This window comes from Coregonus clupeaformis, unplaced genomic scaffold, assembly GCF_020615455.1.
Source record: "Coregonus clupeaformis isolate EN_2021a unplaced genomic scaffold, ASM2061545v1 scaf0059, whole genome shotgun sequence".
Taxonomy (NCBI): Eukaryota; Metazoa; Chordata; class Actinopteri; order Salmoniformes; family Salmonidae; genus Coregonus; species Coregonus clupeaformis.
The window spans coordinates 102,650-123,844 of record NW_025533514.1 but is presented as its reverse complement, the minus strand read 5'-3'; the positions used below and the strand labels follow the sequence as shown (position 1 = coordinate 123,844).

The 21,195-nt window shown below is 50.4% G+C and overlaps 1 protein-coding gene across 1 annotated transcript in view; it reads left to right on the top strand.

Annotated features, from left to right (window-relative positions):
* Positions 1-12,657: 12,657 nt before the first annotated feature.
* LOC121570999 (collagen alpha-1(I) chain-like) overlaps positions 12,658-21,195 on the top strand; it is a 46,669-nt gene continuing 38,131 nt past the window's right edge. Inside the window, exons 1-3 of the mRNA XM_045212878.1 lie at positions 12,658-12,724; positions 13,097-14,063; positions 14,794-14,872. Coding sequence (XP_045068813.1) covers positions 12,658-12,724; positions 13,097-14,063; positions 14,794-14,872 — 1,113 coding nt within the window. The remainder of the gene's footprint in view (positions 12,725-13,096; positions 14,064-14,793; positions 14,873-21,195) is intronic.

The following is a 21,195-nucleotide window of genomic DNA, read 5'->3' as shown; positions in this document are numbered from 1 at the left end:
TAGGCTGTCAGTGAGTCTCTCTCCCTAACACAGCTTTAGGCTGTCAGTGTGTTTATCTCTCTCTAACACAGCTTTAGGCGGTCAGTGTGTCTCTCTCTAACACAGCTTTAGGCTGTCAGTGTGTCTCTCTCCCTAACACAGCTTTAGGCTGTCAGTGAGTCTCTCTCCCTAACACAGCTTTAGGCTGTCAGTGTCTCTCTCTAACACAGCTTTAGGCTGTCAGTGTGTCTCTCTCTCTAACACAGCTTTAGGCTGTCAGTGTGTCTCTCTCCCTAACACAGCTTTAGGCTGTCAGTGTGTCTCTCTCTAACACAGCTTTAGGCTGTCAGTGTCTCTCTCTCTAACACAGCTTTAGGCTGTCAGTGTGTCTCTCTAACACAGCTTTAGGCTGTCAGTTTGTGTCTCTCTAACACAGCTTTAGGCTGTCAGTGTGTCTCTCTCTCTAACACAGCTTTAGGCTGTCAGTGGGTCTCTCTCCATAACACAGCTTTAGGCTGTCAGTGTGTCTCTCTCCTAACACAGCTTTAGGCTGTCAGTGAGTCTCTCTCTCTAACACAGCTTTAGGCTGTCAGTGAGTCTCTCTCCCTAACACAGCTTTAGGCTGTCAGTGTTTCTCTCTCTCCTAACACAGCTTTAGGCTGTCAGTGTCTCTCTCAAACACAGCTTTAGGCTGTCAGTGTGTCTCTCTCTCTAACACAGCTTTAGGCTGTCAGTGTGTCTCTCTCAACACAGCTTTAGTCTGTCAGTGTGTCTCTCTCTCTAACACAGCTTTAGGCTGTCAGTGTGTCTCTCTAACACAGCTTTAGGCTGTCAGTGTGTCTCTCTCTCAACACAGCTTTAGGCTGTCAGTGTGTCTCTCTCTCTAACACAGCTTTAGGCTGTCAGTGAGTCTCTCTCCCTAACACAGATTTAGGCTGTCAGTGTATCTCTCTCCCTAACACAGCTTTAGGCTGTCAGTGTGTCTCTCTCTCTCTAACACAGCTTTAGGCTGTCAGTGCGTCTCTCTCCCTAACACAGCTTTAGGCTGTCAGTGTGTCTCTCTCTCTAACACAGCTTTAGGCTGTCAGTGTGTCTCTCTCTCTCTAACACAGCTTTAGGCTGTCAGTGTGTCTCTCTCTCTCTAACACAGCTTTAGGCTGTCAGTGTGTCTCTCTAACACAGCTTTAGGCTGTCAGTGTGTCTCTCTCTAACACAGCTTTAGGCTGTCAGTGTGTCTCTCTCTCTCTCGCTAACACAGCTTTAGGCTGTCAGTGTGTCTCTCTCCCCAACACAGCTTTAGGCTGTCAGTGTGTCTCTCTCCTAACACAGCTTTAGGCTGTCAGTGTATCTCTCTCCCTAACACAGCTTTAGGCTGTCAGTGTGTCTCTCTCTAACACAGCTTTAGGCTGTCAGTGTGTCTCTCTAACACAGCTTTAGGCTGTCAGTGTGTCTCTCTCTCTCTAACACAGCTTTAGGCTGTCAGTGCGTCTCTCTCTCTAACACAGCTTTAGGCTGTCAGTTTGTCTCTCTCTAACACAGCTTTAGGCTGTCAGTGCGTCTCTCTCCCTAACACAGCTTTGGGCTGTCAGTGAGTCTCTCTCCCTAACACAGCTTTAGGCTGTCAGTGAGTCTCTCTCCCTAACACAGCTTTAGGCTGTCAGTGTGTCTCTCTCTAACACAGCTTTAGGCTGTCAGTGTGTCTCTCTCCCTAATACAGCTTTAGGCTGTCAGTGTGTCTCTCTCTAACACAGCTTTAGGCTGTCAGTGTCTCTCTCTCTAACACAGCTTTAGGCTGTCAGTGTGTCTCTCTAACACAGCTTTAGGCTGTCAGTGTGTCTCTCTCTAACACAGCTTTAGGCTGTCAGTGTGTCTCTCTCCTAACACAGCTTTAGGCTGTCATGTGTCTCTCTAACACAGCTTTAGGCTGTCAGTTTGTCTCTCTCCTAACACAGCTTTAGGCTGTCAGTGTGTCTCTCTCTCTCTAACACAGCTTTAGGCTGTCAGTGTGTCTCTCTAACACAGCTTTAGGCTGTCAGTGTCTCTCTCTAACACAGCTTTAGGCTGTCAGTGCGTCTCTCTCCCTAACACAGCTTTAGGCTGTCAGTGTGTCTCTCTCCCTAACACAGCTTTAGGCTGTCAGTGTGTCTCTCTCTCCTAACACAGCTTTAGGCTGTCAGTGTGTCTCTCTCTCCCTAACACAGCTTTAGGCTGTCAGTGTGTCTCTCTCTCCCTAACACAGCTTTAGGGCTGTCAGTGTGTTTCTCTCTCTCTAACACAGCTTTAGGCTGTCAGTGTGTCTCTCTTAACACAGCTTTGGGCTGTCAGTGAGTCTCTCTCCCTAACACAGCTTTAGGCTGTCAGTGTGTCTCTCTCTAACACAGCTTTAGGCTGTCAGTGAGTCTCTCTCCCTAACACAGCTTTAGGCTGTCAGTGTGTTTCTCTCTCTCTAACACAGCTTTAGGCTGTCAGTGTGTCTCTCTAATACAGCTTTAGGCTGTCAGTGTGTCTCTCTCTAACACAGCTTTAGGCTGTCAGTGTGTCTCTCTCTCTCTCCCTAACACAGCTTTAGGCTGTCAGTGTTTCTCTCTCTCCCTAACACAGCTTTAGGCTGTCAGTTTGTGTCTCTCTAACACAGCTTTAGGCTGTCAGTGTGTCTCTCTCTCTCTAACACAGCTTTAGGCTGTCAGTGAGTCTCTCTCCCTAACACAGCTTTAGGCTGTCAGTGAGTCTCTCTCCCTAACACAGCTTTAGGCTGTCAGTGTGTTTATCTCTCTCTAACACAGCTTTAGGCGGTCAGTGTGTCTCTCTCTAACACAGCTTTAGGCTGTCAGTGCGTCTCTCTCCCTAACACAGCTTTAGGCTGTCAGTGAGTCTCTCTCCCTAACACAGCTTTAGGCTGTCAGTGTCTCTCTCTAACAGAGCTTTAGGCTGTCAGTGTGTCTCTCTCTCTAACACAGCTTTAGGCTGTCAGTGTGTCTCTCTCCCTAATACAGCTTTAGGCTGTCAGTGTGTCTCTCTCTAACACAGCTTTAGGCTGTCAGTGTCTCTCTCTCTAACACAGCTTTAGGCTGTCAGTGTGTCTCTCTAACACAGCTTTAGGCTGTCAGTTTGTGTCTCTCTAACACAGCTTTAGGCTGTCAGTGTGTCTCTCTCTCTAACACAGCTTTAGGCTGTCAGTGGGTCTCTCTCCATAACACAGCTTTAGGCTGTCAGTGAGTCTCTCTCCCTAACACAGCTTTAGGCTGTCAGTGAGTCTCTCTCCCTAACACAGCTTTAGGCTGTCAGTGTTTCTCTCTCTCCCTAACACAGCTTTAGGCTGTCAGTGTCTCTCTCAAACACAGCTTTAGGCTGTCAGTGTGTCTCTCTCTCTAACACAGCTTTAGGCTGTCAGTGTGTCTCTCTCCCTAACACAGCTTTAGTCTGTCAGTGTGTTTCTCTCTCTCTAACACAGCTTTAGCTGTCAGTGTGTCTCTCTAATACAGCTTTAGGCGGTCAGTGTGTCTCTCTCTAACACAGCTTTAGGCTGTCAGTGTGTCTCTCTCTCTCTCTCTAACACAGCTTTAGGCTGTCAGTGCGTCTCTCTCCTAACACAGCTTTAGGCTGTCAGTGAGTCTCTCTCCCTAACACAGGTTTAGGCTGTCAGTGTTTCTCTCTCTCCCTAACACAGCTTTAAGCTGTCAGTGTTTCTCTCTCTCCCTAACACAGCTTTAGGCTGTCAGTGTCTCTCTCTAACACAGCTTTAGGCTGTCAGTGTGTCTCTCTCTCTAACACAGCTTTAGGCTGTTAGTGTGTTTCTCTCTCTCTAACACAGCTTTAGGCTGTCAGTGCGTCTCTCTAATACAGCTTTAGGCGGTCAGTGTGTCTCTCTCTAACACAGCTTTAGGCTGTCAGTGTGTCTCTCTCTCTCTCTCGCTCTAACACAGCTTTAGGCTGTCAGTGCGTCTCTCTCCCCAACACAGCTTTAGGCTGTCAGTGAGTCTCTCTCCCTAACACAGCTTTAGGCTGTCAGTGTTTCTCTCTCTCCCTAACACAGCTTTAGGCTGTCAGTGTCTCTCTCTAACACAGCTTTAGGCTGTCAGTTTGTGTCTCTCTAACACAGCTTTAGGGCTGTCAGTGTGTCTCTCTAACACAGCTTTAGGCTGTCAGTGTGTCTCTCTCTCTCTAACACAGCTTTAGGCTGTCAGTGCGTCTCTCTCCCTAACACAGCTTTAGGCTGTCAGTGTATCTCTCTCCCTAACACAGCTTTAGGCTGTCAGTGTATCTCTCTCTCTAACACAGCTTTAGGCTGTCAGTGTGTGTCTCTCTCTCTAACACAGCTTTAGGCTGTCAGTGTGTCTCTCTAACACAGCTTTAGGCTGTCAGTTTGTGTCTCTCTAACACAGCTTTAGGCTGTCAGTGTGTCTCTCTCTCTCTAACACAGCTTTAGGCTGTCAGTGTGTCTCTCTAACACAGCTTTAGGCTGTCAGTTTGTGTCTCTCTCTCTAACACAGCTTTAGGCTGTCAGTGCGTCTCTCTCCCTAACACAGCTTTAGGCTGTCAGTGTGTCTCTCTCTCTAACACAGCTTTAGGCTGTCAGTGTGTCTCTCTCCCTAACACAGCTTTAGGCTGTCAGTGTGTCTCTCTCTAACACAGCTTTAGGCTGTCAGTGTGTCTCTCTCTCTAACACAGCTTTAGGCTGTCAGTGAGTCTCTCCCCTAACACAGCTTTAGGCTGTCAGTGTTTCTCTCTCTCCTAACACAGCTTTAGGCTGTCAGTGTTTCTCTCTCTCCCTAACACAGCTTTAGGCTGTCAGTGTCTCTCTCTAACACAGCTTTGGCTGTCAGTGTATCTCTCTCTCTAACACAGCTTTAGGCTGTCAGTGTGTTTCTCTCTCTCTAACACAGCTTTAGGCTGTCAGTGTGTCTCTCTAATACAGCTTTAGGCTGTCAGTGTATCTCTCTCCCTAACACAGCTTTAGGCTGTCAGTGTATCTCTCTCCCTAACATAGCTTTAGGCTGTCAGTTTGTGTCTCTCTAACACAGCTTTAGGCTGTCAGTGCGTCTCTCTCCCTAACACAGCTTTAGGCTGTCAGTGAGTCTCTCTCCCTAACACAGCTTTAGGCTGTCAGTGAGTCTCTCTCCCTAACACAGCTTTAGGCTGTCAGTGTGTCTCTCTCTAACACAGCTTTAGGCTGTCAGTGTGTCTCTCTCCCTAACACAGCTTTAGGCTGTCAGTGTGTTTCTCTCTCTCTAACACAGCTTTAGGCTGTCAGTGTGTCTCTCTAACACAGCTTTAGGCTGTCAGTGAGTCTCTCTCCCTAACACAGCTTTAGGCTGTCAGTGTGTCTCTCTCTAACACAGCTTTAGGCTGTCAGTGTGTCTCTCTCCCTAACACAGCTTTAGGCTGTCAGTGTGTTTCTCTCTCTCTAACACAGCTTTAGGCTGTCAGTGTGTCTCTCTAATACAGCTTTAGGCTGTCAGTGTGTCTCTCTCTAACACAGCTTTAGGCTGTCAGTGTGTCTCTCTCTCTCTCTCTAACACAGCTTTAGGCTGTCAGTGTTTCTCTCTCTCCCTAACACAGCTTTAGGCTGTCAGTGTGTGTCTCTCTAACTACAGCTTTAGGCTGTCAGTGTGTCTCTCTCTCTCTAACACAGCTTTAGGCTGTCAGTGTGTCTCTCTCTCCTAACACAGCTTTAGGCTGTCAGTGTGTCTCTCTCCCTAACACAGCTTTAGGCTGTCAGTGTGTTTATCTCTCTCTAACACAGCTTTAGGCGGTCAGTGTGTCTCTCTCTAACACAGCTTTCGGCTGTCAGTGCGTCTCTCTCCCTAACACAGCTTTAGGCTGTCAGTGAGTCTCTCTCCCTAACACAGCTTTAGGCTGTCAGTGTCTCTCTCTAACACAGCTTTAGGCTGTCAGTGTGTCTCTCTCTCTAACACAGCTTTAGGCTGTCAGTGTGTCTCTCTCCCTAATACAGCTTTAGGCTGTCAGTGTGTCTCTCTCTAACACAGCTTTAGGCTGTCAGTGTCTCTCTCTCTAACACAGCTTTAGGCTGTCAGTGTGTCTCTCTAACACAGCTTTAGGCTGTCAGTTTGTGTCTCTCTAACACAGCTTTAGGCTGTCAGTGTGTCTCTCTCTCTCTAACACAGCTTTAGGCTGTCAGTGGGTCTCTCTCTAACACAGCTTTAGGCTGTCAGTGTGTCTCTCTCTAACACAGCTTTAGGCTGTCAGTGTGTCTCTCTCTCTCTAACACAGCTTTAGGCTGTCAGTGTTTCTCTCTCTCCCTAACACAGCTTTAGGCTGTCAGTGTCTCTCTCAAACACAGCTTTAGGCTGTCAGTGTGTCTCTCTCTCTAACACAGCTTTAGGCTGTCAGTGTGTCTCTCTCCCTAACACAGCTTTAGTCTGTCAGTGTGTTTCTCTCTCTCTAACACAGCTTTAGCTGTCAGTGTGTCTCTCTAATACAGCTTTAGGCGGTCAGTGTGTCTCTCTCTAACACAGCTTTAGGCTGTCAGTGTGTCTCTCTCTCTCTCTCTAACACAGCTTTAGGCTGTCAGTGCGTCTCTCTCCCTAACACAGCTTTAGGCTGTCAGTGAGTCTCTCTCCCTAACACAGCTTTAGGCTGTCAGTGTTTCTCTCTCTCCCTAACACAGCTTTAGGCTGTCAGTGTTTCTCTCTCTCCCTAACACAGCTTTAGGCTGTCAGTGTCTCTCTCTAACACAGCTTTAGGCTGTCAGTGTGTCTCTCTCTCTAACACAGCTTTAGGCTGTTAGTGTGTTTCTCTCTCTCTAACACAGCTTTAGGCTGTCAGTGCGTCTCTCTAATACAGCTTTAGGCGGTCAGTGTGTCTCTCTCTAACACAGCTTTAGGCTGTCAGTGTGTCTCTCTCTCTCTCTCGCTCTAACACAGCTTTAGGCTGTCAGTGCGTCTCTCTCCCCAACACAGCTTTAGGCTGTCAGTGTGTCTCTCTCCCTAACACAGCTTTAGGCTGTCAGTGTTTCTCTCTCTCCCTAACACAGCTTTAAGCTGTCAGTGTTTCTCTCTCTCCCTAACACAGCTTTAGGCTGTCAGTGTCTCTCTCTAACACAGCTTTAGGCTGTCAGTGTGTCTCTCTAACACAGCTTTAGGCTATCAGTGTGTCTCTCTCCCTAACACAGCTTTAGGCTGTCAGTGCGTCTCTCTCCCTAACACAGATTTAGGCTGTCAGTGTATCTCTCTCCCTAACACAGCTTTAGGCTGTCAGTGTATCTCTCTCTCTAACACAGCTTTAGGCTGTCAGTGTGTCTCTCTCTCTCTAACACAGCTTTAGGCTGTCATTGTGTCTCTCTAACACAGCTTTAGGCTGTCAGTTTGTGTCTCTCTAACACAGCTTTAGGCTGTCAGTGTGTCTCTCTCTCTCTAACACAGCTTTAGGCTGTCATTGTGTCTCTCTAACATAGCTTTAGGCTGTCAGTTTGTGTCTCTCTAACACAGCTTTAGGCTGTCAGTGCGTCTCTCTCCCTAACACAGCTTTAGGCTGTCAGTGAGTCTCTCTCCCTAACACAGCTTTAGGCTGTCAGTGAGTCTCTCTCCCTAACACAGCTTTAGGCTGTCAGTGTGTCTCTCTCTAACACAGCTTTAGGCTGTCAGTGTGTCTCTCTCCCTAACACAGCTTTAGGCTGTCAGTGAGTCTCTCTCCCTAACACAGCTTTAGGCTGTCAGTGTTTCTCTCTCTCCCTAACACAGCTTTAAGCTGTCAGTGTTTCTCTCTCTCCCTAACACAGCTTTAGGCTGTCAGTGTCTCTCTCTAACACAGCTTTAGGCTGTCAGTGTATCTCTCTCTCTAACACAGCTTTAGGCTGTCAGTGTGTTTCTCTCTCTCTAACACAGCTTTAGGCTGTCAGTGTGTCTCTCTAATACAGCTTTAGGCTGTCAGTGTATCTCTCTCCCTAACACAGCTTTAGGCTGTCAGTGTATCTCTCCCTAACACAGCTTTAGGCTGTCAGTGTATCTCTCTCTCTAACACAGCTTTAGGCTGTCAGTGTATCTCTCTCTCTAACACAGCTTTAGGCTGTCAGTGTGTCTCTCTCTCTCTAACACAGCTTTAGGCTGTCAGTGTATCTCTCTCTCTAACACAGCTTTAGGCTGTCAGTGTGTTTCTCTCTCTCTAACACAGCTTTAGGCTGTCAGTGTATCTCTCTAATACAGCTTTAGGCTGTCAGTGTATCTCTCTCCCTAACACAGCTTTAGGCTGTCAGTGTATCTCTCTCTCTAACACAGCTTTAGGCTGTCATTGTGTCTCTCTCTCTCTAACACAGCTTTAGGCTGTCAGTGTGTCTCTCTCTCTCTAACACAGCTTTAGGCTGTCAGTGTATCTCTCTCCCTAACACAGCTTTAGGCTGTCAGTGTCTCTCTCTCTCCCTAACATAGCTTTAGGCTGTCAGTGTCTCTCTCTAACACAGCTTTAGGCTGTCAGTGTGTCTCCCTCTCTAACACAGCTTTAGGCTGTCAGTGTGTCTCTCTCCCTAACACAGCTTTAGGCTGTCAGTGTGTTTCTCTCTCTCTAACACAGCTTTAGGCTGTCAGTGTGTCTCTTTCCCTAACACAGCTTTAGGCTGTCAGTGTGTTTCTCTCTCTCTAACACAGCTTTAGGCTGTCAGTGTGTCTCTCTAATACAGCTTTAGGCGGTCAGTGTGTCTCTCTCTCTAACACAGCTTTAGGCTGTCAGTGTGTCTCTCTCCCTAACACAGCTTTAGGCTGTCAGTGTGTCTCTCCCTAACACAGCTTTAGGCTGTCAGTGAGTCTCTCTCCCTAACACAGCTTTAGGCTGTCAGTGTGTCTCTCTCTCTAACACAGCTTTAGGCTGTCAGTGTATCTCTCTCCCTAACACAGCTTTAGGCTGTCAGTGTATCTCTCTCTCTAACACAGCTTTAGGCTGTCAGTGTGTCTCTCTCTCTCTAACACAGCTTTAGGCTGTCAGTGTGTCTCTCTAACACAGCTTTAGGCTGTCAGTTTGTGTCTCTCTAACACAGCTTTAGGCTGTCAGTGTGTCTCTCTCTCTCTAACACAGCTTTAGGCTGTCAGTGCGTCTCTCTCCCTAACACAGCTTTAGGCTGTCAGTGAGTCTCTCTCCCTAACAATCAATCAATCAATCAATTTTATTTTATATAGCCCTTCTTACATCAGCTAATATCTCGAAGTGCTGTACAGAAACCCAGCCTAAAACCCCAAACAGCTAGTAATGCAGGTGTAGAAGCACGGTGGCTAGGAAAAACTCCCTAGAAAGGCGAAAACCTAGGAAGAAACCTAGAGAGGAACCAGGCTATGAGGGGTGGCCAGTCCTCTTCTGGCTGTGCCGGGTGAAGATTATAACAGAACCATGCCAAGATGTTCAAAAATGTTCATAAGTGACAAGCATGGTCAAATAATAATCAGGAATAAATCTCAGTTGGCTTTTCATAGCCGATCATTAAGAGTTGAAAACAGCAGGTCTGGGACAGGTAGGGGTTCCATAACCGCAGGCAGAACAGTTGAAACTGGAATAGCAGCAAGGCCAGGCGGACTGGGGACAGCAAGGAGTCACCACGGCCGGTAGTCCCGACGTATGGTCCTAGGTGCTCAGGTCTCTCAGTTGGCTTTTCATAGCCGATCATTAAGAGTTGAAAACAGCAGGTCTTAACACAGCTTTAGGCTGTCAGTGTCTCTCTCTAACACAGCTTTCGGCTGTCAGTGTGTATCTCTCCCTCTAACACAGCTTTGGGCTTTCAGTGTGTCTCTCTCTCTAACACAGCTTTAGGCTGTCAGTGTGTCTCTCTCTAACACAGCTTTAGGCTGTCAGTGTCTCTCTCTCTCTAACACAGCTTTAGGCTGTCAGTGTGTCTCTCTCTCTCTCTAACACAGATTTAGGCTGTCAGTGCGTCTCTCTCCCTAACACAGCTTTAGGCTGTCAGTGAGTCTCTCTCCCTAACACAGCTTTAGGCTGTCAGTGTCTCTCTCTAACACAGCTTTCGGCTGTCAGTGTGTATCTCTCCCTCTAACACAGCTTTGGGCTTTCAGTGTGTCTCTCTCTCTAACACAGCTTTAGGCTGTCAGTCTCTCTCCGTAACACAGCTTTAGGCTGTCAGTGTGTGTGAGTGGTATGAAACACTAACACTAACGGTAAATTGTAGCTTGTCCCATCAGATAACATGGCACACATTAGCCCTATGCAGTCCTTGGCTTGGACTGAAATAGGTTCTGGTTCTCATGTTGGGTGCCGGTACTGTTTATATTTAGGTGCAGGAGCTCCACAATACTTATTAAAGAAACAAGAGCTCAAGCAGTGAAACGTGAGGTCCTGCCCAAGTCAAGCACTGGCCCTATGCTAACTTCAACAGGTAGCACTGATTCAGTGGTGGTCGGTGCTGTTTAAGATGAGGGAGGATTATATATTTTTATTATGAGCATGGCCTTATTTCTATTACAGCATATTAGCTGACTGTCATTCATATTCATGAGGTCGCAACAACCTAGCCTACGAATTCAAGTTTACAACGTACTGTAGGCGCACAGGTCGAGAGACGTTGGAGTAATCAGACATTGACACATTCACATTCTAGCTGATCTAGGGTGTAATCATTAGTCCAAAAAGTTGCAAAGGAGAGTTTCTATTGGACAAATTCAGGTAGGTTTATGAATGAATACACCCCTGATCACACGCAGTTTCCTTTCATAGCAGCCTCATACCAACAGCATGATCATTTTGCTCCTTGTAATTCCTTCTCCATCTCCATACGCTCCTCCTCTCACCTTTTCCCTTCTCTTGTGGACTTCAGCTGTCTGTGACCAGGCGGAAAAACATTTCCAAGCAAACCCTTCACACCATAACCACTAACAGCTACACACAGCCTACATCGTTGTCACCATATTAGATAGCTAATGTCATAGTCAACATAGCAACTAGAACCATAGGAGGCTGCTGAGGGGAGGACGGCTCATAATAATGGCTGGAATGGAGTGGTACAATACTTGGAAACCATAGAAACCATGTGTTTGATACCATTCCATGTATTCCGTTCCAGCCATCACTAGGAGCCTGTCCTCCCCAATTAAGGTGCCACCAACCTCCTGTGACAAGAACTAACGCGTTAGTAAACCCGCTACAATCACGCAGTACAGTGTGCAGCAAGCAGTTTAGCAGTTACACCAGCGGGCCCCGGTGGCAATAAATTAATACATGAATAAAACCGAAAGCTTACTTTGACTTGGAAGAGTTCCAGTGTTGGATAGCCTTAGCCAGCTAGCTAACATAAATAGCCTTCCTCTCCGTTTAATCCAGGTGTTTGAGAAGGCTAAATTAGCTAGCTGCATTAGCTACCTAAGTAAGTAAAAGTGGAAAAACAAAACAATGAAATATAGCTAGTTCTCTCTGCTGCTTCTCCTTAATCTTTGATGAAATTAAGTTGTTCAACACTGTTCAACTATTGTCTTTCTCTCTCTTTGAGTCAACTACTCACCACATTTTATACACTGCCGTGCTAGCTAGCTGTAGCTCATGCTTTCAGTACTAGATTCATTCTCTGATCCTTTGATTGGGTGGACAACGTGTCAGTTCATGCTGCAAAAAGTGCAAGAGCTCTGATTGGTTGGAGGACGTCCTCCGGAAGTTGTCATAATTACTGTGTAAGTCTATGGAAGGGGGTGAGAACCATCAGCCTCCTAGGTTTTGTATTGAAGTCAATGTACCCAGAGGAGGACGGGAAATAGCTGTCCTCCGGCTACACCATAGTGCTACCCAAGAGAGTGCTGTTGAGGCTACTGTAGACCTTCACTGCAAAACAGTGTGTTTTAATCAATTATTTGGTGACGTGAAAATGTAGTCGCTTTATAAAAAAAAATGCTATTCAGCTCGCTAAGTTCGTTAGCGATCTATCTAACGTTTGCTATCTATGTAAACAGCTTACAGTATGGTCACGCATATGATTTGGTAACGTTACAGTAGAATTCACTTTCAATACGGGGAGCTCTCAGAGTTAGTAACGTTACAGTAGAATTCACTTTCAATTCGGGGAGCTCTCAGAGTTAGTAACGTTACAGTAGAATTCACTTTCAATTCGGGGAGCTCTCAGAGTTAGTAACGTTACAGTAGAATTCACTTTCAATTCGGGGAGCTCTCAGAGTTAGTAACGTTACAGTAGAATTCACTTTCAATTCGGGGAGCTCTCAGAGTTAGTAACGTTACAGTAGAATTCACTTTCAATTCGGGGAGCTCTCAGAGTTAGTAACGTTACAGTAGAATTCACTTTCAATGCGGGGAGCTCTCAGAGTTAGTAACGTTACAGTAGAATTCACTTTCAATGCGGGGAGCTCTCAGAGTTAGTAACGTTACAGTAGAATTCACTTTCAATGCGGGGAGCTCTCAGAGTTAGTAACGTTACAGTAGAATTCACTTTCAATGCGGGGAGCTCTCAGAGTTAGTAACGTTACAGTAGAATTCACTTTCAATTCGGGAGCTCTCAGAGTTAGTAACGTTACAGTAGAATTCACTTTCAATGCGGGGAGCTCTCAGAGTTAGTAATGTTACAGTAGAATTCACTTTCAATTCGGGGAGCTCTCAGAGTTAGTAACGTTACAGTAGAATTCACTTTCAATTCGGGGAGCTCTCAGAGTTAGTAACGTTAGTAGAATTCACTTTCAATTCGGGGAGCTCTCAGAGTTAGTAACGTTACAGTAGAATTCACTTTCAATGCGGGGAGCTCTCAGAGTTAGTAACGTTACAGTAGAATTCACTTTCAATGCGGGGAGCTCTCAGAGTTAGTAACGTTACAGTAGAATTCACTTTCAATGGGGGGAGCTCTCAGAGTTAGTAACGTTACAGTAGAATTCACTTTCAATGGGGGGAGCTGTCACCTAATGTTCTTTTGACTAGCTAGCTTGGTAGCTATATTATTATGGCAGCTAAGTTTGCTAATGCTCTGATATCCAGGGGATGAACTTTGTTATAAACATGTCTAGCCATAGCTAACGTTACCTACAGTATATACCTATGTACAGTTGCTTAACCTGTCAAGAGATTGTTTTTATTACATATATTTGTTTTTAATACAGTTTACCCTCAAATAATTTTCATATTAGGTTATATAATAATCTTCTACCATTTCCCCTTTCTCCCGGCCTCTCTCCAGCCCTGCTGTCCCCCAGGGCACCACCAGCCCTGCAGTCTCCCAGGGCACCACCAGCCCTGCTGTCCTCAACGGCACCACCAGCCCTGCTGTCCCCCAGGGCACCACCAGCCCTGCTGTCCCCCAGGGCACCACCAGCCCTGCTGTCCCCCAGGGCACCACCAGCCCTGCTGTCCCCCAGGGCACCACCAGCCCTGCTGTCCCCCAGGGCACCACCAGCCCTGCTGTCCCCCAGGGCACCACCAGCCCTGCTGTCCCCCAGGGCACCACCAGCCCTGCTGTCCCCCAGGGCACCACCAGCCCTGCAGTCTCCCAGGGCACCACCAGCCCTGCTGTCCTCAACGGCACCACCAGCCCTGCTGTCCCCCAGGGCACCACCAGCCCTGCTGTCCCCCAGGGCACCACCAGCCCTGCTGTCCCCCAGGGCACCACCAGCCCTGCTGTCCCCCAGGGCACCACCAGCCCTGCTGTCCCCCAGGGCACCACCAGCCCTGCTGTCCCCCAGGGCACCACCAGCCCTGCTGTCCCCCAGGGCACCACCAGCCCTGCTGTCCCCCCAGGGCACCACCAGCCCTGCTGTCCCCCAGGGCACCACCAGCCCTGCTGTCTCCCAGGGCACCACCAGCCCTGCTGTCCCCCAGGGCACCACCAGCCCTGCTGTCTCCCAGGGCACCACCAGCCCTGCTGTCCCCCAGGGCACCACCAGCCCTGCTGTCCCCCAGGGCACCACCAGCCCTGCTGTCTCCCAGGGCACCACCAGCCCTGCTGTCCCCCAGGGCACCACCAGCCCTGCTGTCCCCCAGGGCACCACCAGCCCTGCTGTCCCCCAGGGCACCACCAGCCCTGCTGTCCCCCAGGGCACCACCAGCCCTGCTGTCCCCCAGGGCACCACCAGCCCTGCTGTCTCCCAGGGCACCACCAGCCCTGCTGTCTCCCAGGGCACCACCAGCCCTGCTGTCTATAAGATATTGTGAGTAGTCATATTCATCTATTTTTGTCTTGTTTTGCATTCTGTTGTTGGTTTCATTTTCAGGAGAGCTGATTGGTGGACTACCTGTTCAGGACAGCTGATTGGTGGACTACCTGTTCAGGACAGCTGATTGGTGGACTACCTGTTCAGGAGAGCTGATTGGTGGACTACCTGCTCAGGAGAGCTGATTGGTGGACTACCTGCTCAGGAGAGCTGATTGGTGGACTACCTGCTCAGGAGAGCTGATTGGTGGACTACCTGTTCAGGACAGCTGATTGGTGGACTACCTGCTCAGGACAGCTGATTGGTGGACTACCTGCTCAGGAGAGCTGATTGGTGGACTACCTGTTCAGGAGAGCTGATTGGTGGACTACCTGCTCAGGAGAGCTGATTGGTGGACTACCTGTTCAGGACAGCTGATTGGTGGACTACCTGCTCAGGACAGCTGATTGGTGGACTACCTGCTCAGGACAGCTGATTGGTGGACTACCTGCTCAGGACAGCTGATTGGTGGACTACCTGCTCAGGAGAGCTGATTGGTGGACTACCTGTTCAGGACAGCTGATTGGTGGACTACCTGCTCAGGACAGCTGATTGGTGGACTACCTGCTCAGGACAGCTGATTGGTGGACTACCTGCTCAGGAGAGCTGATTGGTGGACTACCTGTTCAGGACAGCTGATTGGTGGACTACCTGCTCAGGACAGCTGATTGGTGGACTACCTGCTCAGGCAGACTGTGAAGGCCATGCAGGACATGGACCTTGCCTCGGAGGAGACTGATTTTGAGGACTATGTAATGGACCCCACCGTGGGTAGTCTCCTGAATGACCTCACCACCACCACCGGACTATGTAATGGACCCCACCGTGGGTAGTCTCCTGAATGACCTCACCACCACCACCGGACTATGTAATGGACCCCACCGTGGGTATTCTCCTGAATGACCTCACCACCACCACCGGACTATGTAATGGACCCCACCGTGGGTATTCTCCTGAATGACCTCACCACCACCACCGGACTATGTAATGGACCCCACCGTGGGTATTCTCCTGAATGACCTCACCACCACCAGCGGACTATGTAATGGACCCCACCGTGGGTATTCTCCTGAATGACCTCACCACCACCACCGGACTATGTAATGGACCCCACCGTGGGTATTCTCCTGAATGACCTCACCACCACCACCGGACTATGTAATGGACCCCACCGTGGGTATTCTCCTGAATGACCTCACCACCACCACCGGACTATGTAATGGACCCCACCGTGGGTATTCTCCTGAATGACCTCACCACCACCACCGGACTATGTAATGGACCCCACCGTGGGTATTCTCCTGAATGACCTCACCACCACCACCGGACTATGTAATGGACCCCACCGTGGGTATTCTCCTGAATGACCTCACCACCACCACCGGACTATGTAATGGACCCCACCGTGGGTATTCTCCTGAATGACCTCACCACCACCACCGGACTATGTAATGGACCCCCACCGTGGGTATTCTCCTGAATGACCTCACCACCACCACCGGACTATGTAATGGACCCCACCGTGGGTATTCTCCTGAATGACCTCACCACCACCACCGGACTATGTAATGGACCCCACCGTGGGTATTCTCCTGAATGACCTCACCACCACCACCGGACTATGTAATGGACCCCACCGTGGGTAGTCTCCTGAATGACCTCACCACCACCACCGGACTATGTAATGGACCCCACCGTGGGTATTCTCCTGAATGACCTCACCACCACCACCGGACTATGTAATGGACCCCACCGTGGGTAGTCTCCTGAATGACCTCACCACCACCACCGGACTATGTAATGGACCCCACCGTGGGTAGTCTCCTGAATGACCTCACCACCACCACCGGACTATGTAATGGACCCCACCGTGGGTATTCTCCCTGAATGACCTCACCACCACCACCGGACTATGTAATGGACCCCACCGTGGGTAGTCTCCTGAATGACCTCACCACCACCACCGGACTATGTAATGGACCCCACCGTGGGTATTCTCCTGAATGACCTCACCACCACCACCGGACTATGTAATGGACCCCACCGTGGGTATTCTCCTGAATGACCTCACCACCACCACCGGACTATGTAATGGACCCCACCGTGGGTATTCTCCTGAATGACCTCACCACCACCACCGGACTATGTAATGGACCCCACCGTGGGTATTCTCCTGAATGACCTCACCACCACCACCGGACTATGTAATGGACCCCACCGTGGGTATTCTCCTGAATGACCTCACCACCACCACCGGACTATGTAATGGACCCCACCGTGGGTATTCTCCTGAATGACCTCACCACCACCACCGGACTATGTAATGGACCCCACCGTGGGTATTCTCCTGAATGACCTCACCACCACCACCGGACTATGTAATGGACCCCACCGTGGGTATTCTCCTGAATGACCTCACCACCACCACCGGACTATGTAATGGACCCCACCGTGGGTATTCTCCTGAATGACCTCACCACCACCACCGGACTATGTAATGGACCCCACCGTGGGTATTCTCCTGAATGACCTCACCACCACCACCGGACTATGTAATGGACCCCACCGTGGGTATTCTCCTGAATGACCTCACCACCACCACCGGACTATGTAATGGACCCCACCGTGGGTATTCTCCTGAATGACCTCACCACCACCACCGGACTATGTAATGGACCCCACCGTGGGTATTCTCCCTGAATGACCTCACCACCACCACCGGACTATGTAATGGACCCCACCGTGGGTATTCTCCTGAATGACCTCACCACCACCACCGGACTATGTAATGGACCCCACCGTGGGTATTCTCCTGAATGACCTCACCACCACCACCGGACTATGTAATGGACCCCACCGTGGGTATTCTCCTGAATGACCTCACCACCACCACCGGACTATGTAATGGACCCCACCGTGGGTATTCTCCCTGAATGACCTCACCACCACCACCGGACTATGTAATGGACCCCACCGTGGGTATTCTCCTGAATGACCTCACCACCACCACCGGACTATGTAATGGACCCCACCGTGGGTATTCTCCTGAATGACCTCACCACCACCACCGGACTATGTAATGGACCCCACCGTGGGTAGTCTCCTGAATGACCTCACCACCACCACCGGACTATGTAATGGACCCCACCGTGGGTATTCTCCTGAATGACCTCACCACCACCACCGGACTATGTAATGGACCCCACCGTGGGTAGTCTCCTGAATGACCTCACCACCACCACCGGACTATGTAATGGACCCCACCGTGGGTATTCTCCTGAATGACCTCACCACCACCACCGGACTATGTAATGGACCCCACCGTGGGTAGTCTCCTGAATGACCTCACCACCACCACCGGACTATGTAATGGACCCCACCGTGGGTAGTCTCCTGAATGACCTCACCACCACCACCGGACTATGTAATGGACCCCACCGTGGGTATTCTCCTGAATGACCTCACCACCACCACCGGACTATGTAATGGACCCCACCGTGGGTAGTCTCCTGAATGACCTCACCACCACCACCGGACTATGTAATGGACCCCACCGTGGGTATTCTCCTGAATGACCTCACCACCACCACCGGACTATGTAATGGACCCCACCGTGGGTAGTCTCCTGAATGACCTCACCACCACCACCGGACTATGTAATGGACCCCACCGTGGGTAGTCTCCTGAATGACCTCACCACCACCACCGGACTATGTAATGGACCCCACCGTGGGTATTCTCCTGAATGACCTCACCACCACCACCGGACTATGTAATGGACCCCACCGTGGGTATTCTCCTGAATGACCTCACCACCACCACCGGACTATGTAATGGACCCCACCGTGGGTATTCTCCTGAATGACCTCACCACCACCACCGGACTATGTAATGGACCCCACCGTGGGTATTCTCCTGAATGACCTCACCACCACCACCGGACTATGTAATGGACCCCACCGTGGGTATTCTCCTGAATGACCTCACCACCACCACCGGACTATGTAATGGACCCCACCGTGGGTATTCTCCTGAATGACCTCACCACCACCACCGGACTATGTAATGGACCCCACCGTGGGTATTCTCCTGAATGACCTCACCACCACCACCGGACTATGTAATGGACCCCACCGTGGGTATTCTCCTGAATGACCTCACCACCACCACCGGACTATGTAATGGACCCCACCGTGGGTATTCTCCTGAATGACCTCACCACCACCACCGGACTATGTAATGGACCCCACCGTGGGTATTCTCCTGAATGACCTCACCACCACCACCGGACTATGTAATGGACCCCACCGTGGGTATTCTCCTGAATGACCTCACCACCACCACCGGACTATGTAATGGACCCCACCGTGGGTATTCTCCTGAATGACCTCACCACCACCACCGGACTATGTAATGGACCCCACCGTGGGTATTCTCCTGAATGACCTCACCACCACCACCGGACTATGTAATGGACCCCACCGTGGGTATTCTCCTGAATGACCTCACCACCACCACCGGACTATGTAATGGACCCCACCGTGGGTATTCTCCTGAATGACCTCACCACCACCACCGGACTATGTAATGGACCCCACCGTGGGTATTCTCCTGAATGACCTCACCACCACCACCGGACTATGTAATGGACCCCACCGGTGGGTATTCTCCTGAATGACCTCACCACCACCACCGGACTATGTAATGGACCCCACCGTGGGTATTCTCCTGAATGACCTCACCACCACCACCGGACTATGTAATGGACCCCACCGTGGGTATTCTCCTGAATGACCTCACCACCACCACCGGACTATGTAATGGACCCCACCGTGGGTAGTCTCCTGAATGACCTCACCACCACCACCGGACTATGTAATGGACCCCACCGTGGGTATTCTCCTGAATGACCTCACCACCACCACCGGACTATGTAATGGACCCCACCGTGGGTAGTCTCCTGAATGACCTCACCACCACCACCGGACTATGTAATGGACCCCACCGTGGGTATTCTCCTGAATGACCTCACCACCACCACCGGACTATGTAATGGACCCCACCGTGGGTATTCTCCCTGAATGACCTCACCACCACCACCGGACTATGTAATGGACCCCACCGTGGGTATTCTCCTGAATGACCTCACCACCACCACCGGACTATGTAATGGACCCCACCGTGGGTAGTCTCCTGAATGACCTCACCACCACCACCGGACTATGTAATGGACCCCACCGTGGGTAGTCTCCTGAATGACCTCACCACCACCACCGGACTATGTAATGGACCCCACCGTGGGTATTCTCCTGAATGACCTCACCACCACCACCGGACTATGTAATGGACCCCACCGTGGGTATTCTCCTGAATGACCTCACCACCACCACCGGACTATGTAATGGACCCCACCGTGGGTATTCTCCTGAATGACCTCACCACCACCACCGGACTATGTAATGGACCCCACCGTGGGTATTCTCCTGAATGACCTCACCACCACCACCGGACTATGTAATGGACCCCACCGTGGGTATTCTCCTGAATGACCTCACCACCACCACCGGACTATGTAATGGACCCCACCGTGGGTATTCTCCTGAATGACCTCACCACCACCACCGGACTATGTAATGGACCCCACCGTGGGTATTCTCCTGAATGACCTCACCACCACCACCGGACTATGTAATGGACCCCACCGTGGGTATTCTCCTGAATGACCTCACCACCACCACCGGACTATGTAATGGACCCCACCGTGGGTATTCTCCTGAATGACCTCACCACCACCACCGGACTATGTAATGGACCCCACCGTGGGTATTCTCCTGAATGACCTCACCACCACCACCGGACTATGTAATGGACCCCCACCGTGGGTATTCTCCTGAATGACCTCACCACCACCACCGGACTATGTAATGGACCCCACCGTGGGTATTCTCCTGAATGACCTCACCACCACCACCGGACTATGTAATGGACCCCACCGTGGGTATTCTCCTGAATGACCTCACCACCACCACCGGACTATGTAATGGACCCCACCGTGGGTATTCTCCTGAATGACCTCACCACCACCACCGGACTATGTAATGGACCCCACCGTGGGTATTCTCCTGAATGACCTCACCACCACCACCGGACTATGTAATGGACCCCCACCGTGGGTATTCTCCTGAATGACCTCACCACCACCACCGGACTATGTAATGGACCCCACCGTGGGTATTCTCCTGAATGACCTCACCACCACCACCGGACTATGTAATGGACCCCCACCGTGGGTATTCTCCTGAATGACCTCACCACCACCACCGGACTATGTAATGGACCCCCACCGTGGGTATTCTCCTGAATGACCTCACCACCACCACCGGACTATGTAATGGACCCCACCGTGGGTATTCTCCTGAATGACCTCACCACCACCACCGGACTATGTAATGGACCCCACCGTGGGTATTCTCCTGAATGACCTCACCACCACCACCGGACTATGTAATGGACCCCACCGTGGGTATTCTCCTGAATGACCTCACCACCACCACCGGACTATGTAATGGACCCCACCGTGGGTATTCTCCTGAATGACCTCACCACCACCACCGGACTATGTAATGGACCCCACCGTGGGTATTCTCCTGAATGACCTCACCACCACCACCGGACTATGTAATGGACCCCCACCGTGGGTATTCTCCTGAATGACCTCACCACCACCACCGGACTATGTAATGGACCCCCACCGTGGGTATTCTCCTGAATGACCTCACCACCACCACCGGACTATGTAATGGACCCCACCGTGGGTATTCTCCTGAATGACCTCACCACCACCACCGGACTATGTAATGGACCCCACCGTGGGTATTCTCCTGAATGACCTCACCACCACCACCGGACTATGTAATGGACCCCACCGTGGGTATTCTCCTGAATGACCTCACCACCACCACCGGACTATGTAATGGACCCCACCGTGGGTATTCTCCTGAATGACCTCACCACCACCACCGGACTATGTAATGGACCCCACCGTGGGTATTCTCCTGAATGACCTCACCACCACCACCGGACTATGTAA